Below are 22768 nucleotides of genomic sequence, written 5' to 3' on the forward strand. Positions count from 1 at the left end.
AGTCAAAACGCGGTAAGCTTCTTCTCGACCCTTCAGCTTCATACCATTTACTTCTGTCACCTGACACCATCAGTCTCCTCAAACCCGCGAAATCAAAAACAGTCAGCGACCCACCAGCCGGATTCACCTCAGCGTTGAAATCCCACGCTTGAAGGTCCCCCTCACCATTTGTCTGGAATCCTCGTGTCGAAAGAATGGTTCCCCGCGACCCCGAGGTTGGCGCTCCTGACCTTCCGGGTTTTCGCCGCTTCTGGATGTAAGACACTGCTTAGCGTGAGTTCATGAATGGTTATGTTGAAGGGAGGGAGAGGAAGGACGAAAAACTTGCTACGAAAGATATATCACACTTCTGTACTCCCGTTGAAATCTTTGATCGATGTCTCATCTATGTGCGAAGAAGCTCTAACCACGGAGGACCTTGTCAGTAGTGCTTGTTTCCTTCACTCGAGTGAAGGGGCAAGAATCCCGAACCCTCTGGTATCGGGTGATTCATTCGGATATGTGACGTTACCGATAATCGTTGTGTTGAAATCATTCTGCGTCAGTGTAGATAGCCAAGACCTCTAGCGTTAAAGCTGAAATGACTGGAGGCGTTGTGCTGGTTTATGAAGCTGTCCTCATTTGTTCTCAATCAATAACAACGCAAGAGGCAGCTCCGATTTTGACGTCTAGTTATTGGAGGTATAATCACCAATCGCTTTTCCTAGCTCGTTACCATTCCGGGATCTTCGTGCTTTGCCAATGTATCCCCCAAGAAAGGCACATTGGCCACTACCCATCCCCGAAGCGTGTTATGGGGTATACGTTCAACAAGGGAATAAGACTAGGATGTCAATCAGCTTTATTTGAAGGTGTTGGATTAGTATTAAGACGGATTCGATGGTCCGAGATCCGTTCCTTGTCTTGCTAAAAGGCCACACATGCTTGCAGAACGCCGGGTCGAAGGACACCGGGGGGTTGAATCAGCAAGTACTGCCCCATACTTGCCAATGTCTGATACTGGTTCGATCCAGATGCTTTGCATATCGGCATTTGGACCATGATCTCAATCCTGATTTCTCGGCGGCGTTGCCGACTACGGATCTGGAATGGGGGACATTGGGGACGAAGATCTAGTTAAGGGGAGTGAATGGGCGGAGGGCGTGGTTTCTAGTATCTCTCGAGGCTGTGAGTGAACGAGATTGGAGGTTTCGAGTGTAGCTAGAGCAGAAAATAGACTCTGAATTGTTGAGCTGTCCTGATTCAACCCCACAGATTCAAAGACGTCCCACGAGTTAAATCCAAAACCAACAAAGCCACACGGCTGCTTCCGCCGGCCAGCGACGCTTGGTCAGGGAGAGGACCTGCCCCAGCTATGCCAACCGCTCCCAATCACCAATCCCGAACCCAATGACCTGAAACTTCCCCACAGCCTCCAGAATCAGCAGGGCTTCACCGCCCGTCAGCCATGTAGTTTGAAGTTGGACGAAGCAATAGATTCTCGACTTACTGATACCGATTCCAAGCCTGCCCTCATCGTCGTCGCACTGGGCGAAGAAAGCAGCCAGGTCCTCGCCGATTTTGCCTCCGGAGATATGGAACTCGGCCACGGTTCTCCGCGCGGGGCTGAGGTGCTGTTTCTGCAACGTCATAACCTCTCCGTCGAGACCGATCTGCGATTGATTGTCGAGAGGGTCAGTGAAGATGTCCTTCCCACCACGGCCCAGAGTCATCGGGGTTGAAAGAGGATGCCTACCACGGTATATCTCACGCGGGCGATGGGCACGAGCTTGAGCTTCTCGGTAGCTTTGACGACTAGCGGGTCCAATGCTCCTTTGTCGAACAACTCGATCATCTCGAGTGCGATTTTGTGTCGCGAGGCTAGGGGACCGGCTTGGGCCAAGCTGTCGGTTCTGCCTACGATCTCGCAGGGTTGGCCTCGGAAGAGGATGGCTTGGCCTACTGAGAGGTCCCTTGCGGCAGTCTCTGTTGGTGTGGTGGTGGGAGGTTGATTGTCCACGCGGGTCAAGTAGCCTCCTAGTTCCAATGGTTTGTCCATCTCTTCTTCCTCCGTATCTTCTTCCTCCGTAGCTTGTTCGCCCATATCGTGTTTGTCCCTTTCGAGAGAGACCGAGTGCTGAGACATCTGGGTGTGGGTTTCGAAGTGTGTTGTACAACCGCGGTTCTGAGCAACACCTGTTGATGTGAAGAGGTCGGAGAACGATGCAGGGTTTTGGGGGATGCGAAGGAGCAGAAAGAGAAGCCTAGGGTTATGGAAGTTCTTGCAGTCACACAGCGTTCCCTGGTCTACATATCGTGAAGCAGCAACGAAAAGCAGCGCCGGCGACAATAGCAAATGGAGGACGGGCACGCGGAACAGTGACGATGACAGCTGAATATTTAACCAGGAATCACCCGATTGGCCGCATCTCTATCATGCCACCAAGTAAGCTGAGAGGCAAAAGCTTGACCTATTCCTCCCTAGCACAGCATCTTCCCATCCCCCAACCTACCCAAGCGATTCCCAGTCCCCAACACCGAACGCAACGAGTTTAAATCTGCCCATGACCTCATATATCAACAGAGCTGTGACTCCCATTAGCTGAAAGGCATACGCTCTGCCACTTTGCAAAACCTACTAATGGGCATACGGCACAATTTTGCAGCGTTGAAGAAGTAAAGAAGCGAAGGGCCCAATCTGCCCCCAGGAAGCTTGAATACCCTCTCCGGATTGTCTCCGACCCAACCTTCCTGCTTCTGCAGGACCAGAGTGCCAGAGATGACCTCGGCGGGCGGAACATTTCGCTGCGGGGCCAGCTCGTTAGCATCAGACCAGCAGCCTTCCACGGCAGTCCACGCTGAGAGCGAAAATCGTACCACGGAGTATCTAGTTTGCCAGGTCGCGACTATCGTAATCTCTTCGGTGTCGTCTGTAATGCAATCGGTCACCTCATCGGCGAAGATATCATAGGCATGTATTGAAATCTCGCCGTCAGCATCTGGTAGACCCGGAGCGTTCAAGACTCTGTAGGGATTGCCATCATTGAGGATGACATCGCCCTCCTTGATGTCCTTTGCCCGTTTGGTCTTCGGCTCGAAGCAGAGTATGGCGGTCCGAGGAGGGCCATCTCCTTGGTAGAGAGTAAGCCAGGATCCGATGTCCAGTGGCTCTTCCTCCTCTTCGGCGAAGGACGGCTCAGCCTTGGTGAGAAAAATGGTCGAGGAGCAAGGATCCATACGTCCGATGACGAAGCGCTCGGACATGGTGAAGGTGCGGTCTACAGTGCAGATAATGGGTACTCAAACGGGCTAAGGGGTAGGCGCGATGGTACATCAGCGAGGCAGATCTCTCAACAGCTCAGCAGTGATGATAGGAGGCATAGTGATCTATGGAGGGCACCATGAAATATATAACTCCAAGCTAAACAAATGCCTAGACTCAAAACGGGTGTTTGCATAGGAAGAGAGCGAGAGAGAATGAGGTAGGATGGGTCAGGAAAAGCTGTCTCTCGGAGGAGCGAAGTTGCCTCGAAGCTTACCGACCTCCGCAGAACGCAGTACGAAAACGGTGCGGGCGGCGAAGGGATGCAACCGTCAATGGAAAACATGCGAAGATAGGGCTATCAGATCATGCAAGTGATGGCGCCTTCATATGCAACTTGTCAAATGATATTCAAACGGGAAAGTGCTGCGAGCGGTCATAACATGGCGTCCATTTCAATGCGAATATCACCAGTCGCCGACGGAGCAACCTACGATTTGATATTTACCCAGAGCCTCGAATATCTTTAGAACTAAAACTCATTTTCAGCGTTGATCTTAACCGCATTGGCACGTAGTCGTGGGGTCAAACAGGAGTACTTCGCCGGGCTAAGTACGTACTGATTGGGTACCCCTGTCTTTCCGCAAGTCCAAAGAATGGGCCGAGTGTAACGCCCATCCCGACTCCAATAACCTTGAACCTCACCTCCATACCGTCACTGGTAGTGCCTGAGGCGGTTCTATTTGTTTCGCGCTGCAGAACGCCGTGCTCAATATTAGCATGCAATCGATACCTAGTAGAACAGTTGACGAATTGAAGCGTACCACAAGATACTCCCAGTGCCTGGTCCCTACAAGGTCCACTATTTGTGCGGGCTCGAGGATCTTAAACTGTACAGTGGCGTTGCGCGAGATATCACGAGCGGTGACAGTGACCATGGGACTAGAGATATTGGTGCATCAGAATTCTAAAACCTTGTGAGGCCGCAATTCGTATACAATGACTTCGTCTTTTTCGATGCACAGTGCTAGTTTTCCACTTCGTGGATTTCTTGCCGTGCGTGGCGGACAGATTTCGTTGTCGAGTTCGATGAACCCTCCAAGTTCGAGGACCATAACGGAGTCCGAGATGGTGGTTAGATGGACAAGCAGGTAAAATATGGAGAAATGTACCAGGGAGTGTCAAGAGGCACCCAAACGAAGTAAAAAAAGATAGTCCAGGAATCAGTAACCGTCCCAGCTCTGGCCAATGAAGCAACAAAAAGGACTTGAGCGTGTGATGGTCTATGAAAAGGAACTTCTGGAGAATCATCCTTGGGATCTTGCATCGCTTGATTCCGCCCTTGATTGCTCCATTTCGGGCAAGTACCGGACAACAGCATCGACGAAAATCGCAACTGGTAATAGTGGTAGAACAAGGTAAACACGGAGAACGCGAATGAGACGAAAAGCAATTACCAGGAGCAATCTCAACCATGGCGTCTCAGTTGTGCACCTGAAATGATGCGGAGCTATGCCAACTCTTTGGTAATGCAATATCTAGCACTTCATAAGCCTACGGCCTTGGTAAAAGGTCATGCCATGTATCACAATCAGGCGCCTGCTTTGCATGAAGACGCGCGTCAAATGGGTATCTCAAGGCTTCAACAGGGAACCTGCTCAACTACGAATGTCGCCGGAGAAATATTTGTGTCAGCATGAGTGCGCTACGAATCTCACTGGAGGAAGGTCAGCAAGTGCGCAAGGCGACTGAGCCAAAGTACGCACCAGGAAGTAGTCAGCCACCGGCTTTTTTGCCGGCATTCCCCTTGGATCCTGCGGAGCAGCTTCGAAGACTCTATACCTTCTTCCAGGACCTGACCTAGGTGCTAGATTGGGCATGAACGCCTGAGCACTCCTTCCGGCGTCACCATTACTCCTCGCAATGACTCCGCCGTTGCTGGTATCCTCGCCCAGCTCCAGGATTGCCGCAACATTGCCACAACGATAGCAGTAATTTGGTGCTGACCAGACTGTAACTATACTTGAATCAAACATCTCTTTGAATCCTTCCATTACGAGTTGATGTGCTCTTGCTATCAAGGAGAGGTCGTTTAGATGGTTGAAGCGCTTGACGATTTCTGGTCCGAAGAGAAAGCCTGCCCCTCGTGGCGAGAGGCCCCAACTATCGATCTCATCCGGATCACTCCATAAAAGATCGCACATGGCACCTTCATGGGGGACTTCTTGCTTTCGATCCAAAAGCCTTATCTTGTCGACGCTATCGATCAATGGGCTGAGCCCCCCGTGCACGCAAAGCACTGCTCCTCCACTATGATGCGAGCCTCCACTGTCACTTGTAGCTCCAGTACCTGAAGGGCCAGTCTTCGAAGGCGTTCCAGGAGGAGAGGAGTTGAGACCGTCACTTTCGAACAAGCGTCGTCTGCTCCTGGGGAATCTTGCCGTCACCTCGTTCCTGGAGTTCATGATCTCAATCTCCACATCATCGTCCACCGGCTCAATTGCTTGTGACTTGTCCGTAAATGATGGCTCCAGTGTTGAACTCGTACCTAGTACCAGCGCCCCTAAAGCCAGATAATCGAACACCTCACAGCAATATCTCCATACATTCGCACTCCCATACTTCCGTAGACATTCATCATAGAATCCATATACAGTCGTGATCTGCCGTGATTCGTGATTCCCTCTTATCAGCGTTATCCGATCCGGATATCTGACCTTGAGACATAGTAATAGCAGAAAACTCTCGAGCGAGTAGAAGCCCCGGTCCACGAAGTCCCCCATGAAAAGGTAGTTGGTGTCTGGCACATCTCCTCCTACCCTGAACAGTTCCATCAGGTCATGAAACTGTCCGTGTATATCTCCGCATATCGTGACAGGTGCGTCGACCTGGACAACGTTGGCTTCTTCGATCAGCAGCTCGCGTGCTTTGTGGCAAATCTCGCGGACTTGGGGTTCGGGGATGATTTTGCAGGCGCGGAGTTCCGAAATGGCCCTGTATGCATCTATCAATAAGAGCGCCTGTGGACTAGTAGGATGGGTGATCAGTACTTGTCTAGGTCACTCATCGTCGCCCTTCTTGCCCGTGGCTAGTCGGGACTGCGAGGTCTCTCTCTCGTCAGCTGCTTAGATGGATGGAGGCGCTTTGCTGACAAATACTAAGACTGCTCCTCGGTTTGTATGACTAGTACACGGGATCCAGTCCAGACTCGCAAGGCGTTCGAGGTAGGGTAAGAGTGAGGAAATATCGACGGGGAAGAGTGGAGGGGGCTGGCACGCGGTGAGAGAGCTTGTTGATTCCGGCCGACCTTATCCAACTGTCAATTGGACATGATCGAAACAAAATAGATGTATAGGCAATGTTAGACCAGTCAAGAGGTCATTGGTGCAGGAAGCACAATAGATGGAGCAGAGGTCCGCTAGCGCAATATATTGCCACATCCCTGTCGGTCTTGGCTCCAACGGAAGTCAAGGAAGCTTTCATTCCCTCAATCTCCATCAACACCTCCAAACCTGTGACAACTGGATCACAGACAGAGCCTATGCAAATTTATCACTTCCTCCTTTGTAAAGATCTAGTGGCCGGCTTCTCACAATGGCAACAGCATGAGCTCTCAGTCTCCGCTTTGAAACCCTTTTCCACTCCCTTAGCCATGACACCCCACCTCCACCCTCGATCCCGCCTCACAACTTCCCTCTTCGGCACTACCCTCCTCATTTCCTTCCTAGTTGTCGGCATGCCACACATTATACCATGCCCGGCGCCCCGCGTCAAGTTTGCAGATTCGGAATTCGAGGTTATGGAAGATGGGAGGCGGAGAAGGCGGCGGCGGACTACAGATGCTCCAATCGACGGGAGCGCTGGGGCAGACAGAGAAAAGCAGATGCCTCTATACATTTCAGAAGAGGAGAAGGCCATAATGAGGAAGAAGGCACATGAATGTCCTGTTCCAAAGCCCCCTGGGATCATTGGAAGGGTTTTTGGCTATAACGGTGAAGATAGCGGAGAAGAACAGTCTAGGCCGCGAGTAGTGACGCAAAAGACATCTGAAGTGCGAGAGGACGAACCGTGAAACACTTCCAGAACAATCAAGCCGAGGGTACGCCAACGGCGATGGTCTGGGGGGTATGGACTAGGGTGTGCATTACGAATTCGCAAGGACCAGAAGTTCAAGTAAGGACTTTATGTTCTACAAGCCTGGGGACACCGTGTCCTTAGCTTATTCAATGCTACAATTACCCTCGCCGGCCCTATATCAGGGTCACCAGGTCCACGTCCATAAGCCTTTGCCTGAGAGTCCTTGCAGCAGACTCACCGGCACCGGATGATAGTGCCAGTAACCCAGCTCCCGGAATGGGACAGCCATAAGCGGTAGAGTCAGACACAGCCATGCAGCCGTCCAGGCTATCACTAGCGCCCTCGTCATTGACCAGTCCAATGCTTGCGGGATGAAGCGAGCAACGAGCTTCGACACCGCGAGCTCCAAGCCAAAGGCTGGTATCTGAGCCCAAAAGAAGCCCGCAATATGCAATCTCATCCAGCGCGGAGACACCAGACTCGTTTCCGGCTCTGGTGGAATCAGCCCCATATGCATGACACCGGAAAAGAAAAACGCCGATATCATTAACAGCGCAAACCCCGTTATCGACTTCGTTGGGATACCCAATGCCTGAGCCAACGATCGTCCTGGAGGCGCAGTAAACTGCCGATTTACACCATGCCACCAGTCACCCCATAAACCGCGAAGTCCCCTTTCCGGTATAGCTGAAAATCGGCCGAAGGGCAGTGGCCATGTGTGCGGACTCCACTCGTATGGCAGAATACCAACAGCATTCAGTCCTACCATTGGGATTAGGGGGACATAGAACATGCCGGTCACCATGGCATAGATTTGTCCTGCAAGAACACAGGATCTGAGAAACCGTGGAGGCAGCAGTCTTAACGTGACGAGCCAGGTTGCCATTTGCGCGTTTGGGGGAGGAAACGGCTGGTCGACTTCCATGCCAGACGTGGTGAAGTAAGGATCCGTCCAAGCGTAGAAAGCTGCGGCGTCTAGGATGAGATAGCTCTGGACAACGGTTTTTACTGCGTGCCTCAGAAAGGCTGATCTGCTGAGTCTTGCTGGTGGCTGGGTTTTATCATGAGAAGGATCACCAATCTTCCATCCCGTTAGTCGCAGAGATACTAGCAGTGTGAAGACCCAAGGAATCCGCTGTGCCATTTTTTCGGGATACGCTTCTTCGACAACGATATCTTCTACCGTTTCGCTCGGGCGTTTCTCATCGGAAACCGAAGGTGTGGAAATCCATATGCGCCGGTGTGTCTTGCGCGGATCTCGACATACCAGGAGGACGAAGCTCCAGAGGGCCAGGTCCACGGAGATGACATCGATGCCGGCGGCGTACCAGGAATGGATTTGGCAGGCAAATATGGCAGGCAGAAACAGGAAAGCCAGTTGACTCCGGGACAACACAGATGGCGGTGTGAGTAAAGCGAGTGGGAGAAGCAGGAAGGGAACGAAGTAGCTGTAGCTGTTGGGCCCTGGGACGATATGATGGGTTAGGTGCTCATAGAACTCGGCGACCTCCACGAAGGATTTCATGCTGGAACTCGAAGCAGGTGCCGCTGTTGGACAGGAAAATGCAAACCGAATCCCACGAACCCAACGATCCTCCAAGTATCTAGCTGATGGTCGAAGGAATAGATAAATGAATAAACAAATGAATAGACGGTGTCAGATGAGATCTCAAGAAACTATCCTGAGGCGTTCATTCATGCATAGTGATGTCATGATGTCAAAAGAACGTACAGTAGGATCGGTCAACCACGGTTCTTGCGCATGGCAGCATGCAGGCGTGACCTCCGGAGCATAAAGTAAAGTAAAGTAAAGTAGCCATGATAATGAGTCCTCCAGATTCTTCCTCGAGCGGGATGGTTTCGACGATTGTATTGTACGCCATCTAAGTTACTGCAATTCCTGTGCACAGATAGATCATGCCATGAGCGAAATATCATTCTAATGGTACTATAAGGTACCTAGGTCATTGCTCATCTCCTATCAACATCCTCAGCCGTGTTCTTCCGCCTCACTGGCCCCCCAACCCCGTCATCCCTCCCAACGCACCACCGGCGCTCTTCGCCCCGCTCCCCAGCGCCCCGACGCCCCCTTTGACCGTGTCGGTCCCCCCGCTCGCGACCCCCTTGGCCCCCTCCCCTACACTCCCTACGGTCCCCGTCACTCCATCCTTCACCCCCCCCGCCGCATCTGTCGCCCCCTCCGTATTCGCCTTTCCCACTCCTCCGACGACCTTGCCGCCGGTCTCGGACGCCGCGTCTTCCACCCCCCTCGCCGTCCCCTTCGTAGCGCCCACTGTGTCTTCAAGCCCTTTATTCGCATCTTCCGTTGCGTCCGTCGTGCCGGTGGCGTTTCGGACTTGGCCCACCGCGTCCTTGGCGCCGGATTCGACATTGTCTTCCACGCCTCTATGTCCTTCTTTGACCTTGTCGGTGGTATCTGAAGCGGTTTGGCCCAGGGATCCGGCGGTCTCCTTGGCGGTGGCCGCGGTGCCGTCGGCTGTTTCCGATGCTTTATCGGCGGTCTCCTGCGTCGCGCCCTCGGCTTTGTTCTTGGCGATGACTTCCTGGTCTTTTTGCCGGGCTTCGCCTTTGGCTGTGGGGTCGCCTTCTTCCCCCTCGGCTTTGGCGGCGTTTTCGGAGCCGTGCAGGTAGGTGCCGGCCTTCTCTTCCACGGTTCCAATCTGTGCGCCCAGAAATCAATCAACCTGTTTTGTTGAAAACCAAAGGGGGTGGGGGTGAGGGGGGTTGAGGACTGAAATGCGTACCACATTGCCTGCAGCATCATACACTGTCCTCAGCGCACTCCCCGCATAGTCATATGCCGAGCCCAAATATCCCTTTTCTTCTTCCTTCCCTCCTATTTTCTGAGCGACGGGTGTGTTGCCGACGCCTTCGACAACGCTGCCCACAACTGGGACGTAGCCGGTGACGTCTTTGGTTGCCGAGCTATCAGAGAATCAGGCATCAGCTTTTTTTATGAAGAGAGAGTTTGACGTGGTAGGAGGGTGGAGGATGGAGGCGTACCCTGCGGCACCAAGGCCTTCTTGGGCTTTCCCTGCCCCACCGGATGCAGCGTCGGAGACTTGGCCCATGCCGGGGATGTAGGATTTAGCGGATGCGAGATAGCCTCTGCGGGAAAGATGTTAGGAACTCGTGGTGAGCTTTGTCTGTAGAGCATAGAGGATGAGGGGGAAGTAAACAGAAATGCCTACCCCGCGGAGCTTGCTCCTTCTTGTTCTTTGTCGGCCATGTCTTGTGCTCTGTCTTGTAGAATGATCCCTTATACTATTTTCTGGCCGCTAAGGAGGAAGTGTTGATAGTAGGACGGCAAGTCGTTGATGGATGTGGTCGTTAAGAGTAGAGAATTCAGTAGGGTTGTTTACGAAAAACTTGATCCTATCTTCAGCGTTGGTGGGGTTGCTCGATGACGCTGTGCTGCAGGCGCCTAGACCTAAAGTAAGGAGCCGTTCCAGGGCGCTTTTCTAGGGGGCAGATCTCCCGCGCCGTTGCCCGTGGCGTCACCGGCGTTGTTTGGCTCTACTCTAAAGTACGTATTATTTTCATCATCTGCTTCTTTTTGTCAAAAGACAACATCACCCGGAGTTGGCCCATAAAATCACACGCGTACCAATGTCTTCTTTATTATCTATACGATATTGAGTACTGTGTTCGGCTACGATGGCCGATACTCCGTGCAGAGGACAGTTGACTACAACATACTAGAGCCCCGACCGCCATTCTGTAATTGATCGTGTCGGCGGTTCTTCGTCCAAAATGACATCATCTTACGATGTTGGCGATGTGTACCTGATTATTGAGCTGATTCTTGAGCGACACCCCTCGGGTGTATTTCATGAAAGACCGTTTCTGATCGTATACAGTATGATAGAAGGTTGCAGCAGGATATATTCGCCAGCAAATCCGTCCGAGAAGAACACATAATCGTGCAGGCGAAAACATAAGAGATTCCACATCGCTTTCCGCATCTTCTTGCCTTCTCAATTTTCACTTCTCCTTTGTACTAGCCCCACATCAGCTTAGGGCTTCTTCTACTCTCAACATGAAAAGCTCCATATTGATTGGCGTTGCTATAACAGGCTGGATGAGAGCCTTACCCTCCGTAGCGGCCCAATGTTCCACCATCGAGGACGTTAGCCTCACGTTCTACAGCTGGCCAGATAATGGTCCCCCTCCCGGACCGGACAATACGTTCGATTGCGGCCGCGGGAAAGGACTAGAAGATGGCAAACCTATCGCGGGAGGTAAGTCCGCTGTCATGTTAACCACATCTTCTGAACTCTAATCCATAATCAGTGGATTGGCACGTACGCAGATCCTATTACTTTCGCAACGGCCACCGACAACAAGAACCTCCTACAATGTGGCATTGTCTACGTTCCGCTTCTACGCAAGTACTTCCGCAATGAAGACGAGTGCGCAGATTGCAGTAAGTAATAATCATCCATCAATGGAACCCCCCAATCCTTTATCACTTACAGCCTCTGCGGCCATGGTACTTCTATAGAGTGCTGGTTACTATGTGGTACTTAGAGACGGATTGGGACAATCACAAACTCTATCATATAGATCTATGAACTAGCTTGAACCCAAAGTCCGGAGGAAATCATCAAATCAACTGTGAGAACAACCTTCCTGGAGGATCGCAGACCATCATCAAGAATCCTCCAGGCAACCTAGCCGTTGATAGTATGCTCTCGCCACCCGCGGAATACTCCATGCTCACTTACGCTGATCCGCTTCACTAGCAGCGACACCTGTGTACGATGTATCGTCTCATATTTGTCATACGACAGCATACTCCATGCGGATGCGTCCGATTTGTGTTCAGGAGGCGGTGGTGGTGGTGGTGGAGGGTCCCCACCTTCCTGCACATGGCCCGGGAATTGTCTTAGTATTCGTTCTACTCTTGAGTGCCTTGAGTACAAAGTGACTAATCTTGCTGTGTACGTGACCCCTGCCAGACGTTCAATGACTGCGACAGAACTAATATCTGTGGTATGAACGGCGTTTGCGTTCCGTCGTCATCAGCCGAAACGTTGGTGCGCTTTTTGCAGCAAGACTCAGCCCTATGATTGTCCTACTACAGACAAGACATCGATAAGGCGATGAGATGCACGGAGATGGCTTCCAAATCAGCGCCACGCCGTCATCGTGGTGTTCCGATCAAGGTATAGTCCGAAAAGATGAATATACCGGCGGTACAAAGCCCTGATGTGGATGGCAATGCTCATCTTGGGCTTGAAAGCCTTGACCGGCCTTAGCATTGTCATCTTTTAGCATTGCCGTTCGTCCGAGATGTGTGGGTGATCTAAGCATCTAGAACATGCAAGCTGACGAGATCCTGTCGCACTGGGAAACGGTCGTAGAGTCAAGTTCGAGTCCATCTGGCCTGAGGCGAACTGTCAATCTTGCAAGACCTTACGAGCCTTATGGCTATACCGTACAGCTAGCTGAGCTGTCGCTGGTGGGATTTCTGATTTTGTCCAAGCACGAGGTAAGGGTGAACGGCCGTTCTGCCAAAGCTATGATGTTGTGGCGATGCCAAACACCTATCCTCCGTGCGGGGAACTACACAGATAATCAGGGTTAGCGTGGTGATGACCTGCCAGGGGCGACCTGCTACTTCGCATGTCAAATCTAACGAATGCCATGATCCCTGCACCCAAAGTAGGTAATGTTGTACATATGTGGAAAAGGTAAATTTCGCAAAGATAAGGTAAAGGGGGGGCCGCCCTCCCGGGGTTTCACGAGAAGCAGGAACGCGATGCGGGCACACCCATCCAAAACAGAGTGGCAAAAAATCTCCGCAGACCGATAAAGATAGTTGACAGGCAGCCGTAACCCAATATGGAAGATCGGAGCGACTTTACTAAGAGGATGGGGCCCTTTTGGCGTTCCTTAGGCCATTCGCCTTATCTAAATAGGAAGGTCGCCGGCTCAATTGATCAAAAGTGGGAAGCGAAAACCCATCGCCGTTTGATATGGAGAGTGTGTGTGGGGGTGGGAAATGCAGCGGAGATGAATGCCGAACCTATCACGAACACGGGATTGGCAAAGGTACCGCGGCGCCTCCATGTTGCGATCGCCCCGATCCGAAGTTGATATTTGAACCTTCTCGAATGAGCCTTGGTGGTGAAAAATTAGCTGACTCCTTGAGGCATAGTGATCTATGCACATTCAGCGGTAGATGAGTCCTTACTCGGAATTAGTCTGTGTAGCGTGTTCGATATCAGTGCCGGCGACACCAGCCTATCTTTCACCCAGGATATCGATCGTATCAGACATGGAGGACTTGATATCCATCCGTCATTTCTCCTCGGGGTTGCAGCAAATGTCTTAAAGTTTTTTGAAGGAGGGATATTTTTATGTTCTCGGTTAGTAGTCAGAATATGTTGCGTTATCGCCTCGAGACCGTCAGCAAAAGAAAGAATGTCACAGGGAAAGGCATCAAGTCAGGAGCGATCCCTTCCAATTTGGTGCCTTCGATTTCTTCCAGCCATTCATGCGGGCCTCCTTCGTTGCTACGTCGGGATTTGCTTGGGCTGCCTATATAAGACGGTCGGTCTATCCCCAAGAATCCGTCCGTACGAAGGCCTCGCTTCATCGAAACACAAGTGGAGCTACCGACAATCAAAACCCATCCTGCTGCAGTCAGAATGTCTCCCTTCTATTCCATTCTGTCCGTCTGGAAGCCTCTCACCACCACCACCCTCCTCATCCTCTCTACCCTCCTCACTGCACCTCTTGTCACTGCAAACCCAACCTGCACCAACCTCCGCATTCCCCTCACCGCTACCGCCTCCAACGAAGTCTTCCCCATTCCCGTAGGCCTCAACTACAGCAACCCCGCCGCCGTCTCGGCCTTTGTTCAAACCGTCCTTGGCGACGCAGGCACAGCATACCCTCTCATCCCAACAACCTTCACCGGCATCGTTGCAGCGCGCTATTGCGAGCCCGAGGTCACGATTGCGAATCGCAGTGATGTGGTTCAGCTTTTCATGTCTGGCGTTACGGAAAACAATCTTTATTGGTTTGGATTAGGGTATCCGAACGGATACGATGGTAATGAGTACTCGACAGTGGATTATGCGTCGAAGCAGGGCTATCCGACGCTAGCGATTGATAGAATCGGGGTGGGAAACTCGACACATCCGGACCCGATTCTGCAGCAGCAGGTTAATCTCGAAGAAGCGGTCTCACACCAGCTCGTCACCATGCTGAAAGCCGGCACAGCGGTACCTGGTATGTGCCATCATCCTCTACTCCCTCATCCTACCTCTCAAATGCTACAAAATATCTTGTGGACGCGAATCGGACTGACTTCCAAACCTGTCACCAGGCAAGACATTCAACCGCATCATCTTCGTCGGCCACTCCTACGGCTCCATCCTCGGCAACGCCCAAGCCACCAACCACCCAGGCGACATCTCCGCCTTCATCCTCACGGGCTACGGCGTCTCCATCATCCCCGTCGCCGCCGACCTCCCGCAAACGGTCCCCTTCCCCGCCACCCTCTACGCCCCCCGCTTCGCCGGCTTCGCGCCCGGCTACCTCGTCACCTCGTCCGAAGCCGGCCGCCGCGCCTACCTGTGGGGCAAACCGGGCTCGTACGACGAGGGCATCTTCGAAATGGACTACGACGACGAAGACGTCGTGGGGCTGGGCGAGCTGCTGAGCATCGACGGCGGGCTGAAAGAAGCGCCCGCGTCGACGGCGCCGGTGTACATCATCACGGGCGACAGCGACGACGTCTTCTGCCTGGCCGCGACCTGCGGTGACGGGCCGAGCAGTCCGCAGGCGCAGGCTTGTGCTTTGTTCCCCAAGGCGGAGACCTGTGAGTATTTCATCCCCGTGGGCACGGGGCACATGATCAGTTTGCATTATTCGGCGCAAACGAGCTTTCAGAAGTATCATGCCTTTTTGGCGTCGGTGGGGTTTTGAGGTGAGACATTGGGGACGGGACAGGGGGATGATTCTACTGGTATAGCGGGTTGATGTGTTGGAAAGTTGTAAGATTTGATGTCAGTCAATTATGTAGTCATAGGGTTGGAGGCGAATAATATCGGTGGAATGCGTTTTGCATCATTACTTTCTGACATGGTTCAAGTCGTCATCATCGTCGAGCATGGAGTTGTAAAGTTACTTTACTTTGCTTTTCTGCTCGCGTGATCAATGATAACAGCAAGAGTCATAAGAGCGAATACGGCGAAAATGTGTAATCATACATTATACCTCGAAAGGGGATAGCGGCAAGTTGGCAGAGTTGGAGTTGGAGATGGAGAACCCTGTCGATCTGATGACGATGACGTGCATCGCATCATCGCATTTGCCTCGGCGATAAATTCCATCAGCTGATCTATGAATAGATTTCATCAGATTCGAGTCTGAAGACTATATAATATAAACCAGCGTTCATCCATCAGCTACATTATACATCTTTTCTCAATACTATAATCCTACCACTACAAATCTCCAACATGGCAGCAAACGACTACTACGCCGGAGCGCAGAACTTCCCACCCCACCCTCAAGGCAACCAAGCCCCACCACCTCCATACAATGCCAACTACGGGCAAGCTCAACAACCTCCGCCACGACCTTCCCCCCAGCCAGAGAGTAAGAGGGATTACTATCCACCAGTACCACCACAGCCCGGGGCGCCATGGCAGCAGGCGTACAACAGCCATCATCATCCAAGCCAGCATTACTATGGCAGTTCGCATTCGTACCCACCTCAGGTTTGTCTCCCGCTCCACTGCAAAGCCTACGAGTACGTACGCAAAGCTGACATGTGTCGCCTGACTGCCAGCAACAACAACAACCCCATTCCCAAAACTACCCCTACTCCCAACCACCTCCCCCACAATCCAACGGTTACCACCCTCAACAATCGAACGGCTACCCCCCACCACAAAACGGCTACCCACCCCAACAGCAACCACAAAGTTCCTACTCCGACGACCACCCCCACAAACACCACCACCACCACCGTCAACACGGGAAGAAAGCATCGCACGAGTCCCGCGACAGCTTCCTCGGCGCCGGCGCCGGCGGCATCATCGGCGACGTGTTGCTAGGGCCCGGCGTCGGGACGCTGGGCGGCGCGGTCATTGGCGCGCTGAGCGGGAATGCGCATGCGAAGAAGCAGAAGCAGAAGAGTCGGAGTCGGAGTCGGGATAGCAGGACGAGGAGGAGGAGGAGGAGTCGAAGCGGCAGTCGGGATGATGGGTACTGAGGGAGATTTCTGTATGGGTATGTGAGTTTGTCGGGAAGGGAGGGAGATTGGTGGGGAGGCGATGGGAGGAATTGACTCCTTGTGGCGCTGGTCGTGAGGGGAGGTGGTCTACGTGTGTACGACTGGTGTTGAGAGATCCTTTACGTGCGTGTTGGCTCATGCTCTCATGATCATGATCTTGTTCTTGCGTAACCAGTCTCGATACCCATTCATTCTCCTCTTCCCACGTACCAATTCATACAACGCATACACCAACTCCCCCCCCCTAATCCCACTCTCATCTACATCACCTACAACACACACACCACACACTCGCTTCAAACACCCCCACCTCAATACATTCCGCCAACCATCCATCCATCCATCCAACAATCCCTCCCCTTCCCAACTCCCGCCCTGGGCCACCCCATACAACCCCTCCCCGCTTCCCCCTTCCCACTCCCCACTCCCCCACTGATGGGAGGGGGGGGGGGTGTGGGAGGGAGGAGCGCTTGAAAAGAAAAAGGGGGGGGGGGGGGCCGCTTATTGGGGACCCACTCGTGGAAAGGGCCGCTCGTGGCACGATGACCCGTGCTTTGCTCCTAGTCTTGCCCTTCGTCACGAATTGGTCTCCTGATGCATCGCCACCGGTGCCTCCACCAGGACCCGCTACTGGATTCGGTATCCCTGGCCCCTCCACCAGCGGCTTCTTTATTATTATTATTATTTATTTCTCACCTGAAGATATCACTACCCGCCGGCATGGACCCCGACGACAGGTCCGATTTCATAATCCGTTGTCCGCAGTGTTTGCGAAGGCGGCGTCCGCCGCGCCGGCCGCTGGTGCCGAACAATGGGGCGGAGCCACCTGCCGCTCGCTGTGCCGCTCCTGCTCGCCCAGATCCGGAGGTGCTGTGTCGCTCGGCAAAGGTCCGTTTGGGATCATCTGCGGTAATGGCCAGCTGGTTACCTGCAGTGGTTGAAGGGTTCCAACTCCCTGCACCTGCCGCTGGGGCCGAACGAAGACGAGGGGGTCGGTACCGGCGACGAACTGCGCGCTTGTCGTTGTTCTGCTCTTGGGCGTCCTGGTTTGATGGTGGTGAGCCGGTTGGGGGAGGATGGTTCGGGTTATCCGTTGTGTTGATATCTCCTTCATTGTTTGACGCAGTTGATTCGGTGAAGCAACCATCTGCTGCCAGTTTAGCGCTTGTTGTTGACTGCTCTTGAGCAGCCTGATGCGATGGTGGTGAATCGGGTTGGCAAAGAGCGTTCGTTTGGATCATCGTGGAAGGCCCGACGCATCGACTGCTGCTCCTCCAGCATTCCCAATGGCTCTTTCGTCTCGGGAGAGGATACGGGTTATTAGAAGAGTGAAGACCATGAAGGCTACAATGCGGCACTTTAAATCTGAAGTCATTGCTGCTGTGGAGAAGCGTCAAGAGCTCTGGTGACTTCACGCTGGAGAGTGTAACATGGACTGCAGAGAAATGAGAGGTGGTTATGATTTTGAGCCATACGTAGTTCGCATCTTTTTTGGGTCCATAATGTAGTCTCGCCAGAATCCTGGAATGAACTGATGGCGTGGGTCTCGTAGTGACGCGTTATATGACAAGTTGACTCTGTGTGCGACATGATGATAGAACACCGTCTCGGTATGTTGAAAAGTGAGATATGAGACTTGGGATTTTTTTTCCAGGCCATCACTCATCCATAAAACCGGGTGCGGTTCTGTCACATAGCTATGACAGATATCGACTTCAACAATGGACTACGTAAACATCAACATTGGATCGGTAATCTCAATATTGTTGAAAGGCATGCTCGTCATTAACTGTTACCGCTGCCTACTTGAGGGGCCCCACCCCCATCCCAAACCCCCTTAAAATTTTCCAAATCATTTTGGGGACCAGTAGCACCAGCCTGTGTCGTCCATTTCTTGAATTATTCTCTCCTTTACTTTCAACTCCTTTTCTCCTTAGGCCACCTCGCGCCTCTCTTGATTCCTGGCTACACTAACCTTAACGATAATCATGGATGATCCCAAGGTTTCCCCATCGGAAATGATGGACAAAGTCGATGAGGCTGCGGCTGCCATGTCTTCTGCCGAAGGGGAGAAGTGTTCTCTTGGTGGTGAGGTTTTCGAGGGCGTCGATGCTGCCGGCAACTCCGGGCTTGTGGTATGGCTCCAACCTATCAATTTTCAGTCCGGCTGCATTGACGCGTCTGTTAGAAACATGCTTTCAAATTTAATGAGGTGCCCAGCCCGGTTTCCCAAGATCAAGGCTCGTCCTCCACTACGAAGTTCAAGGCCAAGGCCAAGGACAAGACCAATTCCAACGTCATTCCCAAGAAGAATAGGAGGCGGAGAGCGCACAGCACTGAGGACGAGGATACGGATTCTGAGATGCCGTCCGACAAAAACAAGACCAAGTCCAAGGCCAGCTCGAAGAAGGCTGGGAAGAAGAGAGCAGCCGACACTGAGGACGAGGATACGGATTCTGAGATGCCGTCCGACAAAAACAAGACCAAGTCCAAGGCCAGCTCGAAGAAGGCTGGGAAGAAGAGAGCACATACCCCTGTGGAGGAGGGGTTAGATACTGAGATGGCGTCCGGGATAGGCTCTGCGAAAAAGAAGCGCGAGGTAACGGTTGTTGCTGAATCGCCATCCTCTGGCATGATGAAGTACGATATGGCCAACTACCAACTGTACAACCCAGCAATGAAAAATCGCGGCATCCACGTGGACGAACCGCACTCCACTTTCGCGAAGTACGACTCCTATACCCTGTTCATGGTCCCTGGTAATAAATCCATCGACAAAATCCCTGCGAAAGGTGTACGCCTGGATGACCTGAATGTTGCTATTGTTATTGAATCTGGAGAGCTGGGCAGGAAGCAACGGAACGAGAATTGGAAGGCGGAATTCGATATAAAGGGGATGGTCCGTGGGTTACGTGTTCCTTTTGGACATGCTGCCAAAGAATTCAGAAGAAGGGAGACGTGGACATCGATGGAAAGGTGCTTAGGGATGCTGACGAACGCTGGTACTATCTATGGTACAGAGGCTTGCATCTCCTGTGTGGACAAGAGGGCTCGGTCGGCAAGATTTACTTGAAGCGTCCCTCCTTCGAAACGGACCACTGTAAGGGATTGACCTTCAAGAAATCCCATAAAGCAATTGTTCAGCTCCCTCGGACAACCCCACCTTCCCTAACCTACCTGCATTTACGAAACTACCTCGTGAGTTGACGGACTTGACTCAGGCTACATCTTCCAACCCCTCCTCCACTCCCGCCAAGGGCGACCCTGCCGCGTCAAGTCATGATAGGGACTACGGCCTCTACGTCGGCCTCCAAGCCCACGTCGAGCACCAGAAGTAGAAGATACGCTGACACGACTTGATCGTAGTGTCGTCTTGCACATCTGCGGGGATATGGTGGAGGTAGCTTTCCATAGCAGGCGGATGTGATGCATCTCAGTAGATAAATGCAATCATCATATCAGCCACAAAACTAATGCTTTTTAAGAAGAATTAAAGCGTGCTTTAAAGCTTTAAATCTTAGCGGATCTTGATTAGAATAGCCCACTCGTCTTATTCTCGCTATTCTTTACTAAAGAGATATTTAAAACTATTACGCGAAATATTAATGTATACGCTATATAGTAGCTTATTATATTACGAGAACGAGACTCTATTAAATCGAAGCTTCCAGAAAATAACATAAATTAGCGAGCTTGATGGGCTATTAATATAGTCGAAATTAAGATATTTATAGAGTATCTCGTTTATATAGATATTTATTAGAAAGGCGAGATCGTAGACTATTAAAATAAGGATATATTTTATAATACGTATTCTCTTATTATAGTAAGGTAGTTAATTATACTAATCTATCTCCTAGACTTCGTATATACCTTATAGTTATTTATGGCTTAAAATAGATTTACTTAATTATAGCGATTTTTTTATATTAGTTCTTTAAGCGATAATACGCCTACGGAGCTTATAGAAGAAGAGGTGAAAGTAATAATCGAGTAAGAATTAAAGTCTTAGAAGCTTTAGTAATAGCATAAAATAGAGCCTCTTTTAACTTCTTTTAGAAATTACTATTAGAAGTATTAAAGGCTTAATAGTAATATCGCTATCGATAAGATAATAATATAATTTTTCGAACGATTAAAGCATATCGTTAATATAAGAAATAAGCCTATCAAACGAGGGTATAAATTCTAGGCTCTCTATAAGGCTGAGTATATATATAACTTTATATACTACTTACGTATTTTGAAGACTAGCGAGCTAAAACCACGTGAAATGCTAATAGCTATCGAATCTATAGTATATTAGCTTACGCTTATACTATCTCCTCTATTCTTTAATAAGATATATACTCTTTATCTCGATAACCTCTTCATATCGATTTCATTATTTTACGAGTTATGTATTGTGGATATTGAAGTATATAAAACGACTCGTATAAATAATAGCGTCGATTTTCCAGTTATTCTATAGGTTATAAGGGAAAAATGAGATTATAAGCTACTCTAAAGAACGCTCGTAGCTATATCGATAGACGACGTATTATATCTAAGCTAAATTAATAATAATACGATACTCTCGCTATCTACGATATATATAGTAGATAAAGCGAGTAATATTATTAAGAAATGGCGAAAAAGACTAGATCTTATCTTTATTAATATAAAGGCTATAAGAGAGCTATTTAATAAATAGCCTCGGGCGATACTTGAGATTTTTATATTATATTAATGATTATAACTATAATATAGACTTCGTAAATATCGTCGATTAGTATCGCTAGGCGTATAAGACTTAGAGAAAGATTATGAGAAATTGGTAATTAATCTTCTATTAAGTACTAAATTATAGCATTATTAATAACTTTAAGATTAAGAGCTATATAGGCTTTTATTAAAAGAAGAGATAGTATAGAGACTTTAGAATTCGACTGTATAAAGAGTTATTCGCCTTTAAAGAGGATATAGAGATTAATAAGTATACTAATTATCTAGATACTAATCGATTTAATAAAATTATTAAATATACACTTATTAAGTTATAGTAGAATCTTATCGTTAAGATAAAGTAGTAAAAGAATTATATTTAATATAAGCATAAAAGTAATATGGCCATCGCTCGATCGCGTATATCGAGTCTAAAGAAGCGTATCTTTGATAATTCTTTAAGTTATAATATAAGATCTATTAATAGAAAGCGTATATATCGTATCTTATATAATTATATAAACTGTTAAGTCGCTCTATATATAGCGGAAGATAAGAATTATTAAAAGCGATAGTATAGATAAGTATAGCTATAAAGTAAGCTTATAGTCGTAGTAAGCATATATAATCATATAGAACCACTTATAAAATTAGTATACGGTCCGATTATTCTTCGAATATAGCTGTTTTCAAGCTTATTTAATAACTATATAATCGTACTTCTTTCATTATTCTTCTTTTATATTTCAACTACCTACCGCCTATTAAGCCATCTTCTTATCTTTATCTTCTTTCTATCAATTATCGACTATTTCTATCTACTTTCTCTTTCTCTAAAGTATTACTTAGAGTTATTATAGATAGTATAAACTAATAAGAGATAGTTCTAAAGCTATATGAACCTCCGCCTCATCGTATTTTATTATCTTATTATACTCTACTAAGTTAGTCTCGCGTGCTAAGATCTATCGATAAGTTATATAATAAGATATTTCTAATACGATTTAGCCCTTTACGTATATAATGTATAGAGAGTATAGTTATAGAGTACTATTTATCTTATCTTCGTTCTTTATATTTAATCTATTAAAGAGTTTTTTTAATAACTTAACATCTAGAGGTTCTACTTAATTTTTAATAACTTTTTAATAAGAAATATACTTATCGTAGATTATATTTAAGCTAGCATTATTAATCTTTAAAAGTTATTTTATTTCTTAGATTATTATAGCTATATAACTTAAGTCGTAATAATTTTTAATAGAATTAATAGCAATATAGTGATATTAGAATCCTACTAGCGTAATTCACCCGAACCCAAAAAAAAAAAAAAAAAAAGTCTATTTCCCCCTTTTAACAAAAAAAAAAAAATTAAAAAAAAAAACATAAAAAACCCAAAAAAAAAAAAAAAAAAAAAAAAAAAAAAACCAAAAAAAAGCAAAAAAAAAAATAAACCCCCAAACAAAAAA

At 49.3% G+C, this 22768-nt stretch overlaps 11 protein-coding genes across 11 annotated transcripts; 6 read left to right on the forward strand and 5 right to left on the reverse strand.

The window, feature by feature from the left end:
• Positions 1 to 1352: 1352 nt before the first annotated feature.
• On the reverse strand, positions 1353 to 3243 carry HO173_009090 (uncharacterized protein; the record flags this gene model as incomplete). The annotated part of the gene is made up of 5 exons (XM_037310983.1): positions 1353 to 1429; positions 1490 to 1652; positions 1736 to 2408; positions 2493 to 2565; positions 2619 to 3243. 5 exons carry the CDS (start codon positions 3241 to 3243, stop codon positions 1353 to 1355), a joined length of 1611 nt encoding a protein of 536 aa, XP_037162077.1.
• A 583-nt stretch (positions 3244 to 3826) lies between these two features.
• Positions 3827 to 6308, reverse strand: HO173_009091 (uncharacterized protein; the record flags this gene model as incomplete). Its single annotated transcript, XM_037310984.1, has 3 exons — positions 3827 to 3994; positions 5008 to 6235; positions 6292 to 6308. The coding sequence occupies 3 exons, from the start codon at positions 6306 to 6308 to the stop codon at positions 3827 to 3829; spliced, it is 1413 nt and encodes a 470-aa protein (XP_037162078.1).
• Positions 6309 to 6599: 291 nt separating this feature from the next.
• HO173_009092 (uncharacterized protein) lies at positions 6600 to 7313 on the forward strand (the record flags this gene model as incomplete). The annotated part of the gene is made up of 1 exon (XM_037310985.1): positions 6600 to 7313. The coding sequence occupies one exon, from the start codon at positions 6600 to 6602 to the stop codon at positions 7311 to 7313; it is 714 nt and encodes a 237-aa protein (XP_037162079.1).
• Positions 7314 to 7502: 189 nt separating this feature from the next.
• Positions 7503 to 8843, reverse strand: HO173_009093 (uncharacterized protein; the record flags this gene model as incomplete). Its single annotated transcript, XM_037310986.1, has 1 exon — positions 7503 to 8843. One exon carries the CDS (start codon positions 8841 to 8843, stop codon positions 7503 to 7505), a length of 1341 nt encoding a protein of 446 aa, XP_037162080.1.
• Positions 8844 to 9327: 484 nt separating this feature from the next.
• Positions 9328 to 10568, reverse strand: HO173_009094 (uncharacterized protein; the record flags this gene model as incomplete). The annotated part of the gene is made up of 4 exons (XM_037310987.1): positions 9328 to 9999; positions 10084 to 10264; positions 10343 to 10447; positions 10531 to 10568. 4 exons carry the CDS (start codon positions 10566 to 10568, stop codon positions 9328 to 9330), a joined length of 996 nt encoding a protein of 331 aa, XP_037162081.1.
• An 810-nt stretch (positions 10569 to 11378) lies between these two features.
• Positions 11379 to 11745, forward strand: HO173_009095 (uncharacterized protein; the record flags this gene model as incomplete). Its single annotated transcript, XM_037310988.1, has 2 exons — positions 11379 to 11580; positions 11633 to 11745. 2 exons carry the CDS (start codon positions 11379 to 11381, stop codon positions 11743 to 11745), a joined length of 315 nt encoding a protein of 104 aa, XP_037162082.1.
• Positions 11746 to 12662: 917 nt separating this feature from the next.
• Positions 12663 to 12929, forward strand: HO173_009096 (uncharacterized protein; the record flags this gene model as incomplete). The annotated part of the gene is made up of 1 exon (XM_037310989.1): positions 12663 to 12929. One exon carries the CDS (start codon positions 12663 to 12665, stop codon positions 12927 to 12929), a length of 267 nt encoding a protein of 88 aa, XP_037162083.1.
• A 1066-nt stretch (positions 12930 to 13995) lies between these two features.
• HO173_009097 (uncharacterized protein) lies at positions 13996 to 15280 on the forward strand (the record flags this gene model as incomplete). Its single annotated transcript, XM_037310990.1, has 2 exons — positions 13996 to 14581; positions 14679 to 15280. 2 exons carry the CDS (start codon positions 13996 to 13998, stop codon positions 15278 to 15280), a joined length of 1188 nt encoding a protein of 395 aa, XP_037162084.1.
• A 536-nt stretch (positions 15281 to 15816) lies between these two features.
• On the forward strand, positions 15817 to 17190 carry HO173_009098 (uncharacterized protein; the record flags this gene model as incomplete). Its single annotated transcript, XM_037310991.1, has 3 exons — positions 15817 to 16077; positions 16149 to 16567; positions 17160 to 17190. The coding sequence occupies 3 exons, from the start codon at positions 15817 to 15819 to the stop codon at positions 17188 to 17190; spliced, it is 711 nt and encodes a 236-aa protein (XP_037162085.1).
• Positions 17191 to 17287: 97 nt separating this feature from the next.
• HO173_009099 (uncharacterized protein) lies at positions 17288 to 17836 on the reverse strand (the record flags this gene model as incomplete). The annotated part of the gene is made up of 1 exon (XM_037310992.1): positions 17288 to 17836. The coding sequence occupies one exon, from the start codon at positions 17834 to 17836 to the stop codon at positions 17288 to 17290; it is 549 nt and encodes a 182-aa protein (XP_037162086.1).
• Positions 17837 to 18583: 747 nt separating this feature from the next.
• On the forward strand, positions 18584 to 19668 carry HO173_009100 (uncharacterized protein; the record flags this gene model as incomplete). The annotated part of the gene is made up of 2 exons (XM_037310993.1): positions 18584 to 18730; positions 18784 to 19668. 2 exons carry the CDS (start codon positions 18584 to 18586, stop codon positions 19666 to 19668), a joined length of 1032 nt encoding a protein of 343 aa, XP_037162087.1.
• Positions 19669 to 22768: the final 3100 nt, after the last annotated feature.

This window comes from Letharia columbiana (genome assembly GCF_014066305.1).
Source record: "Letharia columbiana isolate WasteWater2 chromosome Unknown Sc0000037_s0, whole genome shotgun sequence".
Lineage (NCBI taxonomy): Eukaryota > Fungi > Ascomycota > Lecanoromycetes > Lecanorales > Parmeliaceae > Letharia > Letharia columbiana.